General features: G+C 40.0%; 1 protein-coding gene across 29 annotated transcripts in view; it reads left to right on the forward strand.

Moving 5' to 3' along the window:
- The window catches only part of RBFOX1 (RNA binding fox-1 homolog 1), a 1444762-nt gene that overhangs the window by 982953 nt on the left and 436612 nt on the right, over nucleotides 1-25197 (forward strand). The window contains exon 1 of one of the 29 annotated variants that reach the window (XM_081887421.1): nucleotides 6031-6500. The exons of the other annotated variants lie outside the window; for them this stretch is intronic. Within the exon in view, the coding sequence (XP_081743547.1) occupies nucleotides 6483-6500 (18 nt within the window). The 5' untranslated portion in view covers nucleotides 6031-6482. Of the gene's footprint in view, nucleotides 1-6030; nucleotides 6501-25197 lie in introns of those variants that run through there. 29 annotated transcript variants of the gene reach the window in all.

Genomic DNA, 25197 nt, shown 5'->3' on the forward strand with positions numbered 1-25197 from the left:
ATGTTACAGAGGCACTCTGTGTTTCTCTGCTTCTGAATATATAACCACCTATTCAGTCTTGCAGAGAACTGTGTGGAATAGGTAAAAGTTAGCAAATTTAAAATGCATGTGTGTGTAGGGGTGGGGTGGGTGGCAGCTTAATTGCACAAGCTGTTTCATATATTAAGCGCCATTCCTTGTAAAATGTGCTAATGCATTTAGCCTGTATAGTTCAGAGGGAAGCCAGTTGTACATGTGACGGAAAACACGGATTCAAAACTGTGATTCCCCCCCCCCCCCTTGCTTCTGTGTGACAAGTACAATGAATGTTTGGGAACATTAAGATACATGCAGCAAACAACAGCAATTCAGAACTGTTCTGTGCGTATCTTTGACAGTAGGTGTCTCAATCATGTGAGATAATTCTGAACTGCTTTGTGAAAACTGCATATCTCTTCAGTTGGTTTGGAATGCTCTAGTCAGCTTTGTCTCTGGGGGCTTGCAGAATGAGCCCTATTAGGACAATTTTATGCGAACTTTGTTGGCTCCCCTTTTTTTCTGGGGTCAATTCAAGGTGCTGACTTTGGCCTTGAAATTAGCTTTTCCACTTTTCAGGAATCTCTTCCTCAAATCTCCTTAAGATCTGCTGTTTGTGTCTGGGACCCTGCTCACGGTCATTCTGCCAACAGAAGTGTGCTGAGGGCTAGGGAACACACACTGTTTTCATTGAGACACCTAAACTATATGGATTGTGGTCTAGGGTCCTCTTTGCCTCTTTTAAATTAAGCCGTGATACATTGTTCTGAGATATTATTATTGTTGTCATTGTTTCTAAAATTGCCTTGCATTCACTTTCATCCTGGGTGAAGAGGAATCAAAATTCAGACCACGTGTATAGACTCATCTAACTAGTGCCCTCCACATAGTGCGATGCCATAGGGCAACTTCTTATGAAGAGTGATTCACACTGGGATACCAGCAAGACTCTAAACTAGCTTCAAAGTAGAGCATCCCCTGACATCACCAGGGGTGGCGAAATAAAAATCTGATCCACTAACCTGAAAAGCACCCCCCCACACACCAGTCTAAAGACTCTGCATTCTCCTTCCTTGCCCCCCTGTCTATGCTGTGCTTATTCAAGTCTTTGATTCAAGAATCACATATTCAGATAAATTACATATATGGGAAAGAAGCCTATTTTCTAATGCCCTTATATTAAGACAGTTGCTGGCGCTGAGATGCTTCTGTAGGATTTATCTATGACATTTATTAGTCACTTTTTGTTTTGACGATGTACCTCATGTACAACAGTGTGAATAAAATTAAGCAACAGGAAGATCTGCAAATAAAGAAGAACAGAACTGTCTGCCACAGGGAAATTGTTAAACTATGTTAAAATCTAAAAGTCCATAAAATAGTAAACAATGTCATCAAAAAGTTGTTAGCCAAGAGTCTTTATAAAAAAAAGGGGGGAGTTTTACTCTGACACTTAAAGGTAAAAGTACCTTCCAGAAGTTTGGGGAGGTTTTTCCAGAGAAGAGGGGCCACCACTGAAAAGATCTCCCCCCGATAGCCAGCTGAGGGCACCAGAGCTCACCAAATGAAGATCTCAGTGGACTGATGGCAGGAAGTAGCAGTTCTTTAGATACCTGATCCCCAACCATTTGCCCGTGTGCAGCCTCTGCACGAATACACTTCTAGTTCTGCCATCTCCATCAAATAAACCATAAAAGGCATTCTGGGTTTTGTGGCTAGGCTTTGTATGCATCTTGATGAGCCTGAATGGGATGGACAGAGTGAATGGATTGTTGTCGTTTAGTCGTGTCCGACTCTTCGTGACCCCATGGACCAGAGAACGCCAGGCACCTCTGTCCTCCACTGCCTCCCGCAGTTTGGTCAAACTCATGCTGGTAACCTCGAAAACACTATCCAAGAGTGAATGGATAGGTTCAATTTATTCTATTTTTGGTCCTTTTTCTCATAATACTAGGACTGGGTCAATTAAATTAATTTGCTGTGGATTCAGAAGAGACATTAAACAGCACACAATGCACAGTAATTAACTTAAGGACCACAATGCCGGATATAGACTTAGAAGTATTTGAAAAGGTGAATAAACAAACACATGGAGGCCTTGAGTAGGAAGGAGAATAGCTAAGTCTCGGAACCCATGCTTTGCTTGCTGAAGGGTTCCTTAAAACTCCAAACGAACAAGAACTTGAAACATGATTTTGTTGCGCAAGGAAGTGGTATTTAGGTGGTCTCAGGGAAGCATAGTTTTATATGAGCATCCTAGGGTGGCACACTGAAATGCTTCCAGATGCCACGATCTTTAAAGATCTCTCAACTGCTGTTCACTTTATCATCAAGATTCTAGTTTGTGCTCCCAAACGCCCCTTGCGATCATATCTCACAGTGAACCTCATTGTGGGCTGCTTTAGCAAGTGCCACTCCATTTGCCAATGGCCACGGCACACTGAATGATTCAACAATTTAGCTGATGTGTTTAAATTATTTACACAATATTTTGCCCTGTATGATTAAGCTGGAGATGTAGGTTCCCAGGGACTTCATTTAAGGCAGGACTTTGTCACTGGTTGACTGAGCACCCACAAATATAACTACATTTCCCCCTTAAATTAAAGGAAGGTCTGAATTAGGAGCCAGTTCTTTCAGTATGTATCTCTTCCCTTATTTCTCATATACAGGCTGTGAGTACGATTCATTATGTCACCAAATCTTCACTGCCCATATATAGAAAGATGGGAAAATCTGTTCACTTTGGTTTCTCTTAGGTTCAGTTTCTCCATCAGTGTGCAACTTATTTTAAATAAAACAATTCTCAAAAATTCATCAGCATTTCAATTCAATATTTGCTAATACACGTTTGCATTAATTTTTGCATAATAGATACAATTTAGCAAGCACCCCCCCAAATGTTATTTCCCCCTGATATGGCCATTTTTCAGAAACTCTTCACCATGTGGATTCTTATTCACATTACTTGGCTGGAAAACTGCATTGTAAAATTTGGGAAAGTGTGCATTTCGATGGATAGCTGTGTTTTGGTTTTCATATCATTCCAGAAGTGTGGGTTAGTTATGCTCATCTTTAAATGTGAACTGAATGGAATGCCTTCCCCAGTCTTATAAGGAGGAGACATTTATAAGCCTAGAGGAACTTCAAAGTTTGCAGGTGTACACAAAATATTTAGAAAGAAAAACAAAGGAAGGGGGGAACCCCAAAATCAGCCTAGGAGAACAGTATGCTCAGAGGCCACTGGATGCTGATTAATGTTTGGGAGGGAGCAGATACCGAGGGAGAAGAGGGAGTGGTTGATGTCATTGGTATTCTGAACAGCAGCATTCTGCACTTTAACATTTTGTTGCATGTCCCAGTTTTGCTTTAGAAGTGTGTTTCCTAAGGATGAGCCTCATTCCCTGCATTTAATGTTCCCCATGTTCACTCTGCCCTGGATTCCAATTCTTTTGAATCCCCATTTAACTTGAGACCACTTCACTATGCATGAAGGCTTCTGCAATGTGTGGACCATAAATGTTATAAATTATGTGATGAGCCTCTGTGCATACAAAAGATCTCTGCCTACCCTCAGTAATGATAGCAGCATCAGGGGCAGGAGTTGTATGACTTGGGGTTGCGGGCACAGCCCCTGAGACCACTCTTTCCTGCTTCCTGACAGATATTTTCAAATGCAGCAAATGTTCTAGAAATGGAACATGTGCAGAGTGCTATTGATTCATTTGCTTCAGTTAATTTATATGCCCCTCTTCACCCCCATGCTACTGATCTTCACATGTGCCCCGATGAAGAAATATTGATGTGATTACACCTATGATTGCCTCAATTTTCTTCTGCTGTGGTGTTTTTGCTGATGCCCACATTTGATGTGGCACATTCGTGAAACTCCAAAGGGGGAACAAGTTTGATGTGACCAAATGTACAATCACATAAAAAACTCCTCTCTGTTCCCCTTTTGCTGTGTTTTTAATTAGTGCATGTCTGCACTGGTTAAACCAGGGGAAAAGGTACAAAGGAACTCAGCTGCAGCAAAGTGAGCTCACACAGAGCTCTGTACTAAATCCAGATATATAAAGCAGAACATTGGAAAAGGCCAAATGATTCTGTTTCACTTCAGAAAAAAAGGCCAGGCATTGTAGAACTTTTGTTATTTGCTCCTCATTCATTACTCCTCCCCCCATGTGTTTTGGTGAGGATGCCTTTTCTCAGTTTAGTTTTTGATGTTATTATTGTGGCTTTACTGTAAGTGTCATTCTGCAGGTTCTGCCCCCTTCCTCCAGCTCTATGGAAGTTAAATCTCTGAGTGCATATTTCCTTTAAAGCACATGTCACACACATGCCAGTTCATGGGCATGAGTTTTAACATCGCCCTGTTATGCATAGCTTGCCATTTCCCAGACTGCAGTTGGTGAAGTTTATGCTCAGCTGTTAAGGGTGATAATAGGCTTTACAACAATTGTAATTTCCCCACTCTGTTTTTAACCAAAAATAAAGAAACAGCCCCCCCCCATTTTTTCTGCTTGTTAATTGGTTTTAAGTAGGCCATTGCAAAGTAAGTGTGCACTGTGCACAGGTCAAGAAGGGCCTTCAGCAATGTGAAACAATAGTGTTTGCCCACATACTGGGGGACCACTTATGCACCCCTCAAAATGGAGAAATGTGGCACCCTGCAAAAGAGGTTGATTTGCATATGCTAATATGCATGCATAGATGCAGATTAAGAAAGAGGACTGTCCTCTCTAAAGTAGGACACACATGCACCCAAGTATGCCACATATGTGTGTTATGCTCAGAAAGATGACAGGACCACTTCCAGAACAGTTTGTTTTAATCTATGAAATGTTGCACAATCTACTGCCTGGTCACATCTTTCCAAATGCATGTATTGCAAAAGTTTAACCAATAATTGTCACTGGTTTTGATTATTTCATATCCTCCTGTTACAACGATCACTTATGTTGTTGTTCTTTCATGCCCCTGCCCCAGGATGTGGAGTAGTATTTTATTAATTTATTATTTTCTAAAAATAATTGTCCAGGATAAACGAGCCAACATTGTCTATTCCCATTGCACACTGCGTCTTTTGGTAGTGATTCATGCAATTTCACAAATTATAGTTTTGATATAACAGTTAAAATATGTTTGTTTGTTTTCTGAGCTGGACAAGTTTAAATTCTACACCGCAGAATCCCAAGAAAGTGGTGCCCTTTTGAACCACATGTGTGTGTTTCTGTGTGTGCAAAGCCTGTTTTGATATGATGAATAATCTGCCTTCTATTGAAAACTATTGAGAAACTTGCCTTGATTTAAAAAAAAGGGGGGAATTGCATTTTATACTTGAAGGGTTTCTTCGTCCTCTAACCACTCTAACCATGAGTCTTCCAGCCATCTTCAGATATATATATTTTAAGAAATGAGAAGGGGGTGGAGAGAGAGAGAGAGAGAGAGAGAACGAAAACGAACATTTCCCTGCTCCACATATACTCGGGTATCTCTCAGCAGGGCTTAAACAGCAGTGGCAATAGCACCGTAAAGTCAGTAGATGGCTGTAGAAAAGTATGTTGAACACTCTTGTGTTAGAGTAATAAGATTGGTAAGGCCTTGACCTGTCTAGCAGCTGCTTTTATCTGAAGTACATTTAAAGAGATAAAGAGGGGATGCAAGGAGAATACTTTCTCTTCCATGGGATCATCACTTTGAGTTAAAGGGAGGGGGTTCTGAAATGTGAGATTTTATCATTATTTTAATAATAAAAAAAGGAAACAGGTTCCCTTTGCAGGAAAAAAAGAGGTGATGGCTTGAGAGCCATTAGGATCTCTTGCTTTGCTTTACTCTTTTTCTTTCTGTTCTTCAAGACGTTTTAAGGATTTTTATATCTTTTATGTAACATTCCTTCAGTCCATTGCGTGGAGTCTTCCTTAGTTATTTAATAATAATATTTCCCCCCCTCTCTCTCACTCTCTCTCTCTCTCACACACACAGTCTCTCTCACTCTCTTGATTCTACTACTGTAGTTGGCTGCCTTTTAGTGCACGGATCTGCTCATTAAACAGACACACCAAGAATTGTTACCTAAGGAAGCTTGACAGTCAAGAAAGGACAGCCAGAGTTAGGGAGGAAGAGAGGGAAGAAAGGAAGAAGGAAAAAAACGGAAGAGGAAAACGAGGAGGGGGGAAGCAGCCTGAAGCAATCACTTCTCCCACAGGGGGGGAAAAGCGACTGAAACGTTGAACGAGTGTGTGCTATTCTCATAATCATACAAACAAACAGACTTGTATAAGAAAAAGAAGAAAACTGTAAAGACTTGACAGAAAAAGGCAAGATTTTTTTTTTTAACTACCCACTGGGCACAGTTCTTTCTCTCTCTCTCTTTTTTCTCCTCTCTTTCCTTTCCGACATACTTAGTGAAGTAAAGGAGACTTCCGTTTTTGCTGGCAGAGTCCTTGATTTTCCCCCCTTTCAAGATGATGATGTATTTATGGGTAGGTAGTTTCTTTCCATGTCATTCTCATTGTTTGCTGTTGTTTGTTGTTGTTTCTATTATATTGAGTTTGTTGGGAGTGATGCATATCTTTTAAATGTGTCTAAATGCCGGTTGTGTGGTAGGAGAGTTGTCCAGCCAGGTTTGTGTGGAGTGGTTTTTATAAACAAGCTGCTTTCTGAAATATTGCACTATGCTCATTTTGAATACGCAGCCTTTGTAGTAAAATGTTGCTGGGTGTCAGTGTGAGTGTGTGTGCATGTGCTTGGGTTTTTTGAAACACATTTCCAAACAGTATGCATTTGAGATTTTTCAGGGGATGCCAATAAAACAAAAACGGAAAACGCATGATTCTTCACTTGTGGGCACAAAGAATTTGCTCTCTCTTTTTTTAACCAAGGGCTGTTCATGCCGAGAGGCTGATTAGAACTTCTGAATTGCACTCCTGAAACCGGATGTCAGTGATAGTTGTAATCTTGTCGCTTATCCTAGGTTGCTTCAGGTAAATGACAACTATAAATGTGCAGGAAAGCAACCCTATGCAGTTGTATTCAGCACTGTCCTGTTGTTGTCGTCCCACCCACCCCCCGTCTGTAACACCCCCTTGGATTCAATTCTCTTAGAAAGTGTAAGGAACTAGAATAAGGTTGCAATGTGTGCAAAGGGATGTGGTCAAATACGGGAACGAATTAGTGTGATAAATCAAGTGGCTGTGCTTAAGCACACAAGCAGAGTCATTTGTAAGCAATGCAGATGTGCTCCTGCTCTACAATCAAAAGAGTGCAATCTTTGGGGGAAGACTTTTCATGGGTACCGTTCGTTCGCGTTGTAAATGGCTAAATATGTAGCAGAAATGCCGTACGACTTTTCCTTGTGAATTTTCTGCTTTTCTTTGCAAACTGCTCTTGGTTGAGAGTCCTGGACTCCCACCTCCCGCCCAGCCTTCTCATTTCTGTTGACCCTGTGATAAATTGTTTTAACTTGTCACAGATGTACAAAAGGCATCGTGTTTTGGCATTTACACGACTTATTTATGTTCCTTGACCTGTGCGGTGCTTTCAAAAGCTTCACCAATCAGCAAGTCTGATTATTTCTGACGGTCCTTTTTACACGGCAGACTCTGTCCAGCTTAGTTCCCCTCAGTAATATCTATTCATGCAGTTCCCAAACGGAGGCACGCTGTGAATTGTGACTTCTTTATTTTGCTAACCCCATTCTTTTTTCTCTTCGTTATAAAAGAAAAAGAAATCCAGTCACTGACTATTCGTTTCATTGGCGACTTTGATATCAGCTGGCCGTCAGAAGCATGCATATATACATTCTTCCTTTAACAAATCCTCACAATTTTGCATTTGCAAACTCTGTGAAATTGGATCCTGCCCCTTTCTCTTTCTCTCCCCCCCCCCATCCCTCAGCTTTCACTTAGAATATAACAGACAGATTTATTGGGGCAGAGAATTAAAAGTCACGAGGCCAATGGTAGTTCCACATTTGCATTGCATATGGACGGAATTGATTAAAACACAATATTAGCACCTTCTGGCCTGTGGTGTGTATGTGAGTGTGTGTTATGCCTGCATGTGACTTTTGGCTACATAAAGCTTTGCTGATTAGAAAACTTTTTTTTTAAAAAAAAGTTTAATTACAGGTAGCAATTCAGCCTTTCATTATCTGCAGAGGAGAGATGAAGAGGTGTAATTCATATTATTTATGAACTTTTTCTCCCTAGCCATTCCTGGTACCTTCTGTTTGTTATAACCCAATGCACAATAACACATAGGTTTCTACAGCATGCTCTCCTGGGTTCAGAAAACTCACTGACCTGCTTTCTTAGTAATTAATCTTTGACCTTTAAAAGCCAAGTCTTTCAATTTCTATTTTCTTCTTTTTGACCAGTATTTTACAGCAGTTCAGATTTTTATTAGCAACATTCATCAATGTGAAGAGGGTTGCTCTCTTTAAATATATATCACCCCGCAAACACCCTCCCCCACCATCCAAGCCAGGTACTCAGCACCATTTTCCAATATTAATTTGGCTATGCGGGTATATCAGCCACTATTTAAAAAAAAAATAAAAATAAAATCTCAAAATCAGATTAGTTGGCTTCACGCTGGGAATTAAGTGCTTTCATTATCCTCAGATGCTGTTGCTCCCAGAAATAAGAAAATATCCCACAAGCAGCTTATAATTAGAATCTAATTGCATTATTTATTTATTTTGCATAGTAGTAGTTTTAAGACTCACAGACATCTAATATATAGATCTTCGAGTCTCTCTCTCTCTCTCTCTCTCTCTAGGTGTTTAAATTCTTTCAGTGAGCAGAGATCTTGTGTCTTGGAAATAAAATGTGGAAATCCCTGAAACAGTCTGATGTGAGAGGACTCCATGTTGACACTAACATCAGTATTTCATATAATTATGCCTCTGCTAGCCAATAATATGAATATTATTTGGAGTGCATAACCCGTGTGAAAATTAAGTTGGTTCTCTTAGTGGTATTTCACTCTTTGCTTCCATTAGTAATGCAAACAGGAAATCACTTGATAGTGGAGGTGCGTTGCCTCTTATTATGTACATAGTGGATGCATTAACTTTTTTTGCAGTCAGTGAAGTTTTTCTCAGGCTATGAAGGTCTCCTTTTTGGAACTCAGAATTCCCTCACTCTCCAAGAATATTGCTTCCTCTAGTGTACATTGACAGTGTGGCATCTCCAGAACGAACGAAGGGTTGAATTTTGGGAAACATTGTGTGTGTGAGGAAGTTGTTAATCCTGTGTATGTTTTTAAGCTGTTTTGTGCAATATCCCCATGCAAGATAGATAGAATTCTTATGGTTGGGCAAAATCCAGACGATGCAGACAAGAAGTCAGTTTTAGAGATCTTCAGTCTTGTAGTCTGCTCTAATGCTCATTTTCTCATCAGAATTCAGATCTGGGCATGTGCAGAGTTCAAAACTGGGCCATATTCTAGCAATAAAATTGATTTCTGTAACACTCCTCTCAAAAATAATAGTAATGAGAGTGATCGCTAGCTGCATAAACATCTTTTTTATGCTGTCCAATGGCATAGGCACAGTGATTCTTCATACAGGAAGTTGATTTCTTTCACACAGCACAGAAAGCCAATATGAAGTCCTTCAACAGGTAGAGAAATTAAAATTGAGGGTCTGATCTCAGATAAGGGCCTGAAAACCACTTTTTTATTATAGGGTCTGAAAGACCCTCTGCGTATATAACATAGGGTCCCTCCAAAGGATCAACATTATCCCACCCCCACAACCCCCAGTGTTGACACATATGAGCCTGTTTTTCCTTATACATAGCCATTTAATGTGTGATATCAGTTTTAAGTTTTGATTCTCTGGCTGCTCAATTTGAGTGCAAAAGACTTGCATGTTCCCTGGTGGTGCTATGGTCTCTCACACCCCCAGCAAAAAGAGTGAGTTTGAGGATAGGTCTCTGTGGCATGGGAAGGATCTGTCTTAATTTTGAGCTGTCTGTGGGTGAATCTGTCAATTTTTGGTTTTCTCTCTTTTTTCCACTGCTAAGCTTAGTTCTCCATATTTCAGTTTGTGATTTTGTTTTAAGTCCTCAGGAAAGTTCATCAGCATTTCCATGGAAATTCCTCCCAATATACATATTTTTATATGATGTTTTGCCTAATATACTCGTTTCCCAGGACATTGTGTATTTTTGCATGATGTTTCCACTAATATACACGCTTTTATGCACACTTCACCTTAGTCCATGCACCACTGAACAAGCTACTTGCCTGAAGGTTGCAAAATTCAGAGAAGTGTAAATTCCAAAGGATGGCTGCATTTCAGTTCTTTGATTTTTTCAGAAAGTGTGGATTACTAGAATGTGCTTTTAAATGCAAACTGCATCAAATCTCTACTCCATTCCAATCTATGGTACATCCTATATCCATTTATCTGTAATTACTAACAAATTGGACTTGAGGAAGCTAGCCCATCTTTAGATGGAAACAGATAACTCTGCGTTCAAAGAGCAATATATAGTTACCTCAGTGTGGACTTCGGTGCATGGAATGACACATCTAGCTTTCAGAGTCCATGAGAAAGAGTCCAGGGGTGGCTTTGGTTTTTAACCACTTTCCCACTTGCTGTCTCTGCCACTGTTGCCATCAGCATTGTCATGCCTCAGACTGAGCCATTTTAGTTTTAAAAATGAAAATTGAGGCCTTACTATAGGGGAAAGTGGTTGGTGTGCCACTTATCACTGGGTGAAGCTTATTTTGATTGGTTTATACACGTGCTTTTATATATAAAATTAGTAGCCTTGTGGTCAGTGTTCTAAGTAACCATTTTTTTTAAAAAAAGTGGCTAAAACAGTTAAGTTTTGAAAGGTTCAGTTCACCATTCTGATAGAAAATAGCATCCAACCTTATCCAAACATAAACAAATACCTGCTCATTGATCTCAGTCACTGTCATGCACGATTTGGTCAGTAACACTGCAATTTTGAAAAGTCTGCCATCTTGATTCAAAATTATGTCAAATTATATGCAAACACAGATGAAAACCTGCACTTTGATCTCAGGAACTAGCATACAAAATTTGGTTACAATATTATAAGAAATGTCCAAATGCATAGTAAACACACACACACCTACTACTACTACTGCTACTGCTACTACTGCAGACTGTTTGCAGCTAAGGTGGAGAACCTTTGACCTTCCAGGTGTTCAGTGCCAGCAAGCATAGCTAATGGCCAGAGTTGATGGGACAGGTAGTTCAGCCACATCTGTAACTAAAAGGATCTTAGGCAACATGTTTGGGAAAGATCTCTGTTTAAGACAAAACCCAAGGACCACATTCCCTTATGGCTAAACCCACCCCACCAGTAAAAGCAGGGGTGGGGCCAGAACCAAATTTCAAAATGTTAATATACTTGATGAACAGTCATCAGATGCATGATATCTGCTCCTGACATCTGATTATACTTGACTTCGTTGTTTTGGAATTGCACACTGGTGCTTGTTTACAATGCTTGACAGTTGGTGTGGCATCTTTAACGTTTGACTGTGTTTCATAAGAGCTGTGCAATGGTATTTAGCAATTTATACTTCTGTATACAGGACATACAATGCTATGTGGTTTCTGATATTTGGCAGCTTATATTTTTTCATATTTGTTACCCCCTCACACCAAAAAAACCCCATGTGATATGCTAGCAAGACTAGCAACACAGACCTTTGTTTACTTGAAAGTAAGTTCCACTGTGATCAGTGGGATCTATCCCTATGCAAGTGTGTGCAGGTAATGCAGTTTCATTTTACAGAAGCTGGGCATTCATCCCCAATTTAAAATTTCACATGACAGTTTTCTTAATCTGGAGACAACTTGACATATTTGCAAATATTTCCCTCAGCATGCTCCATTTCACAGTATGGCACGGCATAAGGATCTCAGCTATCCTACAATTTCCACTCCTTGGACAATAATTTCATTCACAGCCTTTCAGGCAAAGCAGGGACCATCATTGGTGGCTTCATGAGTTATCTTCAGTTATCAGCTGACAGGCCACTCTCAGCTATTAAAGGTACATTAGGAAGAACCTTGTGCTCAAATTCCAGGGGCGTTCATCTCAGCTATGGAGGTATTTGGGGAAGGGAGTTGCAAACTTTTGAAGGAGATGCACAGAGTCAGCTGAATTATTTCCCAGTGTTCCAGAAGACAAATTTGGAAGCCATTGGATCTCCAGTGGCTTCATCTGATACACACAGAGCTGTAAAGTTGAGGATAAGGCTTGTTCCAGATTTGATGAGGATTTAGAATGTGTCTTCCGATGGGTCCTTTCCTCTATTGGGTGTAGCAGCCTGAGACCAGAGGTTACCAACCATGCACTGCAATCCTAATGACATCTACTGACTCAGAAGTAAATTCTGTTGGATTTAATGGGACTTATTCCTAGTGAAACCAGATTTATTAATTTCATAAAATGTATATACTTTTTGATTGCTAAAGACAGCAACCCTCAAATCTGTTTACTGAAAAAGCTAAAACAATAAGAAAAATCAATAAGAAAAATTAAGAATAATTTTTAAAATTCAAGAAGTTAAAAATACCAGTAGACAAAAAAACAACAACCCAGATTAAAACTTGCATCACTTTTTAAACATCTGGGTAGGCTTTTCTAAGTAGGACTGTTTCTAGCAGGCACAGAAAAGAATGCAGTGAACATGTCTGCCTGATATCAGGCAGGGAATTCCAAAGTGTAGGTGCTGCCACATTAAACGTTTGAGTCAGGATTGCATCATTAGGATTGTGGCAATCCGAAATCCTCCTTCAGCCTAGCAGGGCTGCTGCTTCAATCACAGCCCTGCTGCTACATATTATGTAGCCAGGGGAGAAGGCGAACTACAGATGGCTGTTTTGTCACTTGTGTGTTTGCTGCCCTGGTCTCCTTTGGGAAGGAAGGGAAGGAAATAAATTTAATCCATAAACAAATTTTAATAGTAAATAATCTGTGTTTGTGAAGGGGTTGATGAAATTACCCTGAGCATCTTAATAAAAGAAGGATTCCTTAAAAAAAAAAAGTACTATATTCTTTGAAAGCCCTTCTAACAGATTGGGGAAGACCATTCAGAAGCCTCTTAAAACTCGGCTATTATCTCAAAAAATTCATTTCTAGGTCATTTTATCTCATGCTTCTCTCACATCAGTGGCCACTATTGTTGAACTTCATGTTTGGTATTGGCAATATGAAGACACTTTGATTCAAGGGGCACCAATTAGCTTTCCAGCAGCTCAGGGGAGAAGGGGTTGGAAGGATTGGGGGGGGTGCAATAGAAAAAATATACTTAACAGAGGTACCCCATCCAATAAAACCACATAAATTAACGCCACCATGTTATGCCATTGCTGAAAGAATTGTCCTGCTTGCCAGTTACATATTGGGCTAAGTCCAAGTGCTGGTTCTAGCTTGGGACTAGGATACATTGAAAAAATAATCTCACCCATCATATACCCAATTCACCACTGAAGCTGGCTTATCAGGAAGTCCATTCCACACAATACTAGGAATTGGGTCTTTAATGTTGTGGAACCTATGCTGAGATAAAAATGTGGAGAACTGAATTTGACTTGAAAAATGACCAAAAAAATGACATATTCACCTATCCCTAATCAAAGTGCATTGTGAAAGTATAATGTAGGATAAATTACATTTGGAATTGTATGCATTGAGATAAATATATATATATGTTTACATTTTTATTCTGTAAAAAAATACATATTCAAATACTTTCTTTTTTTAAAAAAAAGACCCAACAATTAATGTTAAAATGGGATATGACAAACTTATGAATACAATGCAAAATTGGCATGAGCTGCAGAAAGGCAGATCCACCCATCTCCACTTAGCTATTTCTAGAAAATTGAAATAAGTCAAGACACTTCAAGAGGAAAGCCTTTAGTTCTAGACCTATACACCCATACCACTGAATTAGTTTTGGAACACACTGCATACATAAGCATAATGTCTAATAAATATTGAGGGAGGGCTATAGGTAGATCATATATTCTGCATGCAGAGGATCCCATGTTTGGTCCCTAAAATCTCCAGGTTGAGCTGGGAATGCTTCCACCCTGAATCCATTGAGAGCTGTTGCGAATCATTGTAGACATTACTGGGCAAATCGATGGTCTAACTCCAGTTTAGGCAGTTTCCTGTGATCAAATGATAGCTTTGTGACCCATGCAGTTTTGAAGGTACATTTCCTGTGTTTGGTAGTTCTGGTCCTTCAGTGAATTCATTCACATGCTAATGCAGAAGCTTATTCCTTTCTGAAATTAAAACTCTGTTCAGCCATGGAAAAGGACACTGAACCATTGTAGTTTAGTTAGCAAGTATCCAGAGATTATTTCTCTTTTTGGTTCACTCCTGGAAACACAGGTCCAAGATTTGATTTGTTTTCCTCCCAATTTGAAAATGGCAATATTTACCGTATGTTGTATTGGAGAGTGTCAGACATTTAAGGAGGATGCACAGGGAATTCCATGCAGCCTTAGCTTCTTCTTTTTCTGAGATGGGAGACCCCTCATTTCACAAAAGTGAAATGAAAAATGTGCCCTGGCTGAGCAATTCCAGATTGCATTTTTTTTCCTTCCTTCCTTCCTTCCTTCCTTCCTTCCTTCCTTCCTTCCTTCCTTCCTTCCTTCCTCTCTCTCTCCCCTTTTCTTTCAAAATAAAATAAATGTGTGAGTGGTTATGTAGTTGTCTGAAATCAGTGCACAGTTAAAAGGTATCAAACATATTAGTTGGAAATTGCCAACGCTTCTCAAGTTCTCACAACTATTGGGTAAGACTTTATAGAAAGGGCATGAAAAACCTTATTGTTTCGTAGCTGACGGCATGACCACAGTGGTTTAATAATATGTGTCTTTTGCTATTTACATGGGGGGGGGGGGAGAAAGCAGAACAGTTTAATAATTGGGAACACATATGAATTTCAAGCATCTTCAAGGGCATTTGACTCAATAACGCTGAATAATGGAGCAAGTCTGAATTCAAAGGAGCAATCTTGGGGCTGGGAATGAAAGGTCCAATTGAAAAGGCACACACTGAATGAAGATGAAACCACAATTAGCTAACAGAGGATTCAAAAGCTTTCCCAGTAGGTAGCCTTTGTAATATTTGAAACTGACCTGTAGTTGTGTAGACTAAGCTAGTGCAGGGCCAATTCATAGCCAGAGACTGCCTTTAAAATGACTGGTTGTCTGTTTTGTTTCCCTGCCAGCCTTCAGTTTAAGATCTGTACAGCAGGCAGTGATTCAACTGGTGCAGTTGAATTTCCCCATGATACAATGAAATGTGGAAAGAAAAATGGAAATATGATGAAGCAGCTTATGCTTTTACAGCCTGATAGTCCCCCTTTTCTTTGCACAGCCATTCATCAAAATTAAGGATGAACAAATTTGTCAGTTTTGATTTCCCTCCATTTCTCATTATTCCTGCCATCAGTTCTGCTCAAGACACTTGCTTTTTTAAAGTCCTGGGGCAGTTCTGCCAGTTGTTTTTTAAGCGAACAATTTCCCTAATATACACATTTTTGTATGGAATTTTGCCTGCTCTAACTGTTTACCAAAATATGGTGCATTCTTTTTGTATATTTATTTTCACTAATATATGCATTTTCATGCATATATTCTATGGGGGGGGAGGTTGGTTGGAGAACCCCATCAGAGAAGTGTGAATTTTGAAGCAGAACTCTGTAATTTGAAGGAAAGCTTCTGTATTGTTTTAGGAGGTGTGAATTAGATAAGAAACTTTTTAACAAAGACAAAAAAAAGACACAGTACTGAAGTGCCTTTCCAAAAACTCACCTCTGCATTTGCTTCAGGCTGGCAGACTGCAGTTGGACTGTGTGTGTGTGTGTGTGTGTGTGTGTGTGTGTGTGTCTTTGTCTTTTTCTGTGCCTGTGTGCGCACACATCTGATTCACCCCTTTTATGCACAGCCAAAGGGCAGGACATGTGTTACTGATCCTTCCAATACAGATAGACTTAGGGGTTCCCAAAGCAGAGCGCAGTAAATGGTAAGCCCTGGAGTCAAAATCGAGATCCTTTCTCTCCTCTCCCCCTCCATCGCTGCCGCCCAATTCTTCAGTGGTTAAAACTCCCTGAAGCATGCATCCTAAGTGAATTTTCCTAGAAACTGACAATGAAAAATCCTGTATCAGCCTCTCAGTTTTAAACTACTTTTCCATAGTTGTAGCTTTGGGCAGACATAAACTACATTGAGTTTCATCATGGTCCTTGTTGCAGGACAATGCAGAAACTCACAAACTATTTGCCTGGGTTTAAAGGGCTTGCCCAGGAAGGAGTCTGCCTGCTGCAGTTCTGCATGTTCATCTACTCTGATGTTGCCTTTGTGTCTGTCTCTGATAACAGCAGATAATTCTATATGCTACCTGCATGGGCCTGTTGGAGCACTTCATGATGTAAACAGATAGCAGAAATTCCTAACAGGAGTCTGCATGATACACCCCTTTGTGATTTGTGACTACACATTCCAGTGCCATCTTTAGCATATGCACCACTGGGATGCAAAATTTAGTTTAGCCCCCAAATTAACTTTTATTATGTTTATGTCAGACACCACACTTACACCTTATCTCTTGTTTACAAAAGAAGGGAGGAAAAAGAGACAAACTTTTATTTGCTCTTTTAGTGCCGCTATTGTGAATGACAAGTGCTGCCGCTGGTGCGGCACATCTTTGGTAAATGAGCGCACAAAGTCCTCATTTCAAAGTGAAACAGTAGGTATATGTTTTGGTAATACCTAGGTGTGTTTATATATTATTATTTCATAACAGGTAGATAGTTAAGAGCTTAGGCGGCTTCAGCAGCGGGTGCCTGGCACCCCCCAGAATTCGGCGCCCGGGTGCCCCGCACCCCTTACACTCCCAAATAAAGGCGGCCCTGACACCTTCCATTCAGTCTCCATAAAGGATGAGTAGTGCAGGTCATTTTTCCATACACTGTGTGTGTTTGGATCATCCAGTCCCTTCTGATGCTCACAGATGCAACTAAATGCTGCAGGCACAGATGAATCATGCATAAAACAGCACATCATGCATAACCAGAGTGGGTAGCCTACTCTGAATATGGGCAGCCTTTTACTGTATTGGTATGTCAGCTGTTCCCTGACTGGCTTCAACTATAAGTTGGGCATTTTGTGTCACTGGTTCTGTCTTGTGAAACACTATTCCAGTAGATTTGGCAGGCATCCTGGTTTTTAACTCTCAGGCATCTCCTGAAGTCTTTACTATGCTGTCAGGCTTATGCAGTTGTTTGAGATTTTCTTGGGTAGCCATTCATTTGAATGATGGTTGCATACGGCTTTCAATTGTTTGTGGAAGGTTTTTATATTGCTGTGCATCACCTTGATATTTTGTGAGAGGATTGTATAAAAATACAGAAAGAAAGAAAGAGAACGAAAGAGAGAAAGAAAGAAAGAAAGAAAGAAAGAAAGAACTTTATGCTTGCAAAGGTTTATTGAGTTTCTCATTTGTATCAATACAGAGGGGAGGGGAATGGAACAAAAAACATGGGAGACGGAAATGGTTTAGCCAAAACTGAGTTCTTTTAAGTCCTATTGATTTCTAAAGGAGAGGGCTTCAAGTGATTACTGTATCTTTGGATGGATCACATCATAAGTACTCAAGATTTCTACATCATTTTCCTTCTTAAATATTTGCACAGGATTTCTATGTCTATGTATACTCTCTCTCTCTCTCTCTCTCTCTCTCTCTCTGTGTGTGTGTGTGTGTATGTATGTGTGTGTGTGTGTTTGCACATGTGTGTAGATAGATAGATGATAGACAGATAGATGGATAGATAGATTTAACAGAGACCAAGTAGATCTTATTATTGATGTGCTTACTGCTTCATTAAATTCTCCTTAAGATTTGCAGCATGGATATGGATCATTTGCAATAATAATTATGCAGTGATCGATTGATTGTGCCTGACATTGTACTTGTCACCTTGAAATGCAAAATCCATCCATTTTTAGCAGCCTGAACATTTTTCTCTAATCTTACACACCAGCATGCAAGAGTTTATTTTATGGAAAGAGGGCAATTTATAAAAGTTGGGAGACTTAGCATTAACCTTTTGCTAAAAATGAAGTATCACTTGTCATTTTGCAAAAATGAAAACTGTCCAAGCAGCAACTTTTGGGAGATTAGAAAACACAGCCTAATTTTCAGGAGGATTCTGCCCCCCCCCCCAATTCAAACCCAGCTGCATGTATTTCAATTGAGTTCCACATGTATATTGTAAATGTCTGTTCCCCTGATACCTTTGCTCTTGAGAGGGAGGGAGAGCAGAACAAGTGTCGCTGATGAAATTTCAGGCTTGAAGTCCTCTCTCTGCTTTAAAATGAGCTCTTCCATTTCAAGAGTTGTACTTATTCGTAACTACAAAATTCTTAGTCCCCCTAAACTCTCAATGTGCATTTTTTAAAAAGCAAAAGTTCAAATCCTTGTTTCCCATAAAAATACCGTCCAAAGGCATAGTGATATACATGGTGATTCTTCCAGCCATGTTTGGAGGTGGGCAAGGAAGCAAAGGGCAAGATCCAGGCCCTCTCATGCTTCTATGCAACAGGTGATTGATACTATTTCTGAGAGGAAGGCGGAGGCTCTGCCATTATAGCTGTGATTCTTAGATTTGGGGTACCTGTTTGTGCATCCAGGCACATGTTTTCAAAGCCTTCTTCTTGTGGGTTCTTATTTATATCTGTTCTTTCACCTGCACAGATAACAAGCCTGGGTACTGAACATAAATCAAATCATAAAATACACAACAAAAAAGGATAAAATACATTATTCAAAACAAATAAAATGCCTAATCAGCTTAAAATGGCGGGGCAGATAAATTCCTTTTCAACCTGGTGCGAGAATGACAACAGTGTTGGCACCACTCATATTTGTGGCTAGAGGACATTCCACAATCAAGGCACCACAAAACAGAGAAGACTTCTATATGATTATAGTCCTGTTTAGATAGGAACAATGATATACTTCCAGATTTATTTTTTTCCAGATTTCCAGAGTTCCAGATTTAGTTTTTCTAAGGGGGAGCATACCTCGTAACCTGCAAATAATTTGGGCTAGAACTAGCAATGGAGGGAGAAATTTGATTCAGTTCGCATTTAAAAACAAACCTTCCTAATTCATACTTTCAAAATAAATACACAAACAAAAACACAGGCATCCACTGAAAGCTACGCTTCTCCACAAGTTGTCATTCAGTTATCTAGCCCCATACAGGACACCCAGGGCTGAATTTAGATTTGATGAAGCCCTAAGCTACTGAAGGTAATGGGGCCCTTTATATGTCCGGCTGTCCTTTGTCAACAATGAATTGTCTCTTTTTTGTGTGTTGAATATATGTTATATGAAAATTTATGGACCTAATAGGTATCTAAAGTCATTTCCACATAACAGATAGGAGCCTACACAACAGAAAACACTGTTGCTGTATGTAGGTTTTATTTTATTTGTTTTTTATCTTATAATTTGGAAATGTACATCCACAGGTTTCCCCCCCCTTTAATTTTTTTGGGGGCCCCCAAGAGAGTGGGGCCCTAAGCTATAGCTTGTTTAGCTTATATGTAAACCCGGCACTGAGGACATCCATGCTAGCTGAGGCTCATGGGAATTGTAGTGCAGAATATATGGAATATACCAGTCTGATGAAGGCTAGACTAGGGAATGTGAGAATCTTCCATAAAATATTATGCTAGTCTTTGTGGAGTTCTTTTTGTCTTCCTTTTAAATTCCTGGGACTCTGTTGCTCAAGGAACTTGAAGCAAGTTTCATTGAATTAAGCATTAGCCAAAACCTGTTGCTCAGCCAGCATTGTGCAGAACTCACCCTGAGAGAACTTACTCTACTATTTTTATTTTATTTTTTTAGTTCCTTTGACTTCCCTTAGAATTCCTCTGAGGATTTCCTTAAGGGTGAATCTACAAGAACATACTGAATTTTGCTTTGGGCAACATGCCAGTGGCATAGCTAGCATGGGCATTTATTTCAATCAGGCAGAGACTACTTTAAGCATCCCTAGTTTTTTGGTGTGTTTTTTTTGTGTGTGTGTGTGGTTTTTGTTTTTTTTTGCTGCGTTTGATAAAGACCCATGTAAGAGTGTGTCGGGTTTCTGGCAGCTTTGAAGATGAACAGGAAGAAAGAGTCCCCTTTAAAACATAAGAACATAAGAAGACCCTGCTGGATCCGACCAAACTGCCATGTAGTCCAGCATCCATTTATCACAGTGGACAGCCATATGTCTGTGGGAAATGCACAACCAGGGCCAGCACATGAGAGCACTCTCCCTGCATGTACTCCCTGGCATCAGACATCCATAGGCATGCTTACTCTGACAATAGAGGTTAAACATAACCACTGACCAGGGCTGGATTTAGATTTGATGAGGCCCTAAGCTACTGAAGGTAATGAGGCCCTTTTTATGTCCAGCTGTCCCTTGTTAACAACAAATTGTTGTTTTTTGTGTTGAATATATGCTATATGGTAATTTATGGACCTAATAGGTATCTAAAGCGATTTACACTTAACAAAATATGTATTTTATCAAAGTAATTGTTGAACTGAGATACAATTAAAGTAAAGGTAAAGGGACCCCCTGACCATTAGGTCCAGTCATGACCGACTCTGGGGTTGCGGTGCTCATCTGACTTTATTGGCCGAGGGAGCCGGCGTACAGCTTCCGGGTCATGTGGCCAGCATGACTAAGCCACTTCTGGCGTACCAGAGCAGAAGAAGTGTATTAATAGTGAAATACAATTAAGAAGAAGTATATTGGGGGGGGGGTCAAGAGAGTGGGGCCCTAAGCTATTGCTTGTTTAGCTTATACATAAATCCAGCACTGCCACTGACAACCCTATCCTCAATCAACATATCCCCGCTGCTACTTCCCATAACCTTGATGAAATAAAAATGCACCATGCATCTATCATAGAAGCCTGCCTAAGTTGGGGGGTTGGAGGACTAATTTTAATGCCCAGGTGCAATTGCGAAAAAAGGGGGGTGGGATATAATGCTCTGGATTTCAGCTAATTGGATCTTCCTTGGTGATGGAACAACCAGCAGGTTTGGAGCATAATGGTACTTGGAGTGGTGTTCCATTGAGTTGGTGCTGAATTTGGAAATAGGAATTGTTATAGGGCTATGTGAGCAGAGGCTATAGGTAGAGTGCATGTTTTGTAAACAGAGAGTCCCAGGTTAAATCCCCGATAGCATCTCCAGATAGGGCTGGGACAGACTCCGTACCTGAAATCCTGGAGAGCTGTTGTCAATCAGCAGAGATAATACTGAGCTAGTTGGAACACTGGTCTGAGTCAGTGTAAGTCAGATTCCTGTGTTTTATTTGGGGTGGACCGTATCATGGGGCTTAATGGCAAAGTAGGCTTACTATGAAGACATCCTCTCCACTTCTTCAAGGTTGTTCCTCATAGTTCTCAATGGGAATAACAAAAATGTAGGCTCCCTAAAGAATGGAACATAGGTTGTTGGGCTCCAGATTTGAACCATGGACTATTACAAGTTGAAAATCACTTTTAAAAATGAGCTCAAATCATATGTGTATGAAGGGGGGTGGGTGAAGTGATATATGTTGTCTGGAGGGATGCCAAGGTACTGGCAATTAAATGATTCATTAAGCTGCTTTCCGCTGCTAACATCTAAGGTGGATGGAGCAGCCAGACTTGAAGGATGCTTAGTTAAGGATTAGTAAAACAAAGAACTTTCTGCCTTTGGATTCTATAGATTCATTTGTCACAGTTTCATTTCCTGTGTGCAAGTATTTAGTAAAGAGGCATGGTGAACTTAATATTTCTAGGGCTGTGCGTCCTTCATATGACTTCTGCAGGAATATTTGGACATTGGCTAGAAAGTGACTTTGTAATGATTACTATTATTGGTATAGCTATTATGGTTGTTATGCTTTTAATAATATCTTACTTAAAACAACTCATGCTTACATCGGTATGTAATATGGTACATGGCAGTAACATGAATAAATTACATGGATGTGTAATATCCTGAAAAATATTATTCCAAAACATAAAAAACTAATGCTCAGTTTTAAAAACCTGTTTATTTCCCCATTATTTTCTCTCCAATAATAATTGTTGATGGTGATGTTGATGCTGCTGTTGATTTATAAACAGCTTGAGCAAAAAATTATCCAAGCTGTGAGTCAATCACACTATAGATAAAACATGCCTAAAAGCTTCAAACCAACTACAAGTATATACATGAAATCATCCTAATTATTTATTTAAAAGATAAAATCAACAAAACTTTTGAAACAGATATAGGAAACTAATTTTTTATATTCCATCCTGCCGTTCCCTACAAAAACATTCGCAGCATCTGATCATGTTGAAGATGTTGATGATTGCACCATCAGTGGACATGGCAGATTACAGAGCAAAAAAAGTAAATGCCAAGTCTGTCCTAAAGAACTTACAATTTGAAGAAACATTCTATCACTTCTTAGAGTCTAGAAGTGAAATAGTCTACTGCCCACAACTGCTGAAAGTGCTCTCAATGTTCTACGTTTGCTGTTGTCAGGTTGTGCATTGGTAATTTTTTGTCTGTGAATATAAATATTTCATTGCCACGTAACATACTTAAAGAGGATGATGTGCCAGTTGTGCACAGGGCTCAACCCCCGCCTTCAGCTCAAGCCTAACAGTTAGGGATCCTTTGGTAATCAAGTTTGATACACACACACCCCAGCCTCAACCTGCAGAGACTGTTGTTCCCAAGCCACCTTCCATTAAGGGACCAGGATCATCACTTCCAATATCCAGGACACAGAGCTGTCTCAGGGAGTATGAAAGCGCTCAGTTGAAAAAGGGAAAAAAAGGGGGAAAGAGGAGCTATTATCAGAGCCAATTGTCTCCTCCTTGGGCTCTGTCCAGGGTACTGAAAGAGCTGCCACCGATTCCCCACAGCAGACTAGATTATCAGTGGTTGATGTCACTGTGGATTAAGTTAGGGCAAAGGCCACAGCTCATGGATAAGGTGCCTGCTTTGGTTGCAGAAGGTCCCAGGTTCAATATCTAGCATCTCCAGCATAGGGCTAGGGTGAAGATGCCCCCTGTCTAAAAACCTGGGCACTATCACAGCCAAGATGCATTTAAATGATGGCTTCTTTTTTGTTCCTATGAGGTAAAGTAAAGCACAGCAACTGAATGTACAGTTGCAGTGAGGGCAGAAACCATCTGCCAGAATGGCTGGCCCAGAAAATGAGATGTTTGTGGCATTTAGACACAATGTATGGCCATAGGAAGCTATTTTATACTAAGAGTGACCATCGAGTTATCTAGCTTTACAAAGTCTCAGGCAGCTGCTCTACCCCATTTGCATGTTTTCCGCACACACACACATTTGCATGTCTGTGTTTTTTTTTTTAACCCGTGATATTATTCTGTTTGGTTTCCACATGAATATACTTTCCCAGCCACACCCTTCTCCAAATCTCCACAAAAATGGTTATTACATGGTCCCAATACAGAATGGGATTTTATAATAGGAAAATATCCACTGAAAAGGCTTGTTGGAAGGGGAGGGTGTTTGGTAAACACCAAAAAGAAGAGATAGTGCCTGCTTAATATGTGACAGGGCATGTTATATAATATTTTTTTTTTAAAAAAAAATGGTCATTTTCTGTTTCTATTTTTTCTGAAGTTGTCAAATATATTGAGACTGGTGGAGTAGGTAGTATGGAAATGTTATAATAAATAAATGTGTCAGGTGAGATTCAGCAAAGGGCACAGTTTTGCACCATTATCCCAGGCTGCCGAGGAAATTGTTCCTTGACTTCAGATGCACTTTGCTACTTGGCACAGGGATGGGTGTGACATGATGGGAGTGTTTGAGAAACTCGAGCCTAAAGTAATTTTCACACAGAACTAGTTGGGTAGTTTTCTGAATAGGAAAACACAGCAAGACAAGCCCAAACCTCGCTCCACATCTGAATAAGTGACTGCTACTTAATCGGTCAATGTCTTTGTCAGGTTGACGACATTAAGCCCAGCGACATTTGATTCTCAACCTTGCAATATCTGAAGTCCGATATTGCGCTTCACTAAATCTAATACATGGGCCTCAGTAATAGAGGAAACCACTTTAGCACTCGGCAGTTTATTACGCTGTATAAAACTGACTTCCCTGCAAATCCAATAGCGATAATAAAAATTGTGGTCAGTCGAAGTGGGGATGGTAATGCATTTTGCTGCTCCAGAAAAGGGCTAGATGAAATTTATTGAGAATTCTCTTCCTTCTTTCTCATGCACAAAAGCATCAACACAGCCATGCAGTCTCACTCACACACCATTTGACTGAAGAAGATCAATAGGCATTGCTTAATCATTGGTTGTGAGGGCATCATCTAGGAAGATGACATGATTATACTTAAAAACAACAACACCTTTCAGTAGTTTCAAACTAGGACTGTTGATAATGTGATGCATCATCAACCTTTTTTTTTGTATAGGCCTACTGTGACCCAATAATTTTGCAGTCCATTAACGCCTCCTGTTCCCTAGCTTGCCATGCCACTGATGGGGTTTCACCACTAGGTGAAAACTCATTTGTATTTGTTCCCCCACCCCACCCCATATGTTGAGAGCTGTGGTAGTACTACTTTGAGCCTTGAGTCTGTTTTATTTTGCAGTCAATGATTTAACTGTGCTCTGTGAAATTGTTATGATATTGTTTCCCCTTGATCTTCTGGAAATCACTCTGATGTCACCTGGTGCTGTAAAGTTGTTTCAAAAGACATGGAATGAATTGAATAAAACCAGTCCCCTTTTCCTTTTGGTCTGCTCATTGAGAGAATCCAGCAGCAACCTCTGGAAGCTAAGCAGGCCTGGGCTAGGTTACTGCATAGATGGGTGGTTATCTGAGTCAGAAAAATAGTCTATCTAGCTCAGTATTGTCTGCGCTGACTGGCAGAGGCTCAGGAGAAGATAAGAAAAGCCCTTTGCCATCTTGCCACTGACTTATGTAATCCAACACCCTGTTCTCAAAGTGACCAATCTGTAGGAAGCCCACAAGCAAGACCTGAGTGCAACAGCACTCTCCCCAGCAACCTATATTCAGAGGCATACTGCCTTCCACAGTGGAGAGAGAA

Source organism: Podarcis melisellensis, assembly GCF_964234715.1.
Source record: "Podarcis melisellensis genome assembly, chromosome: 14".
NCBI lineage: Eukaryota > Metazoa > Chordata > Lepidosauria > Squamata > Lacertidae > Podarcis > Podarcis melisellensis.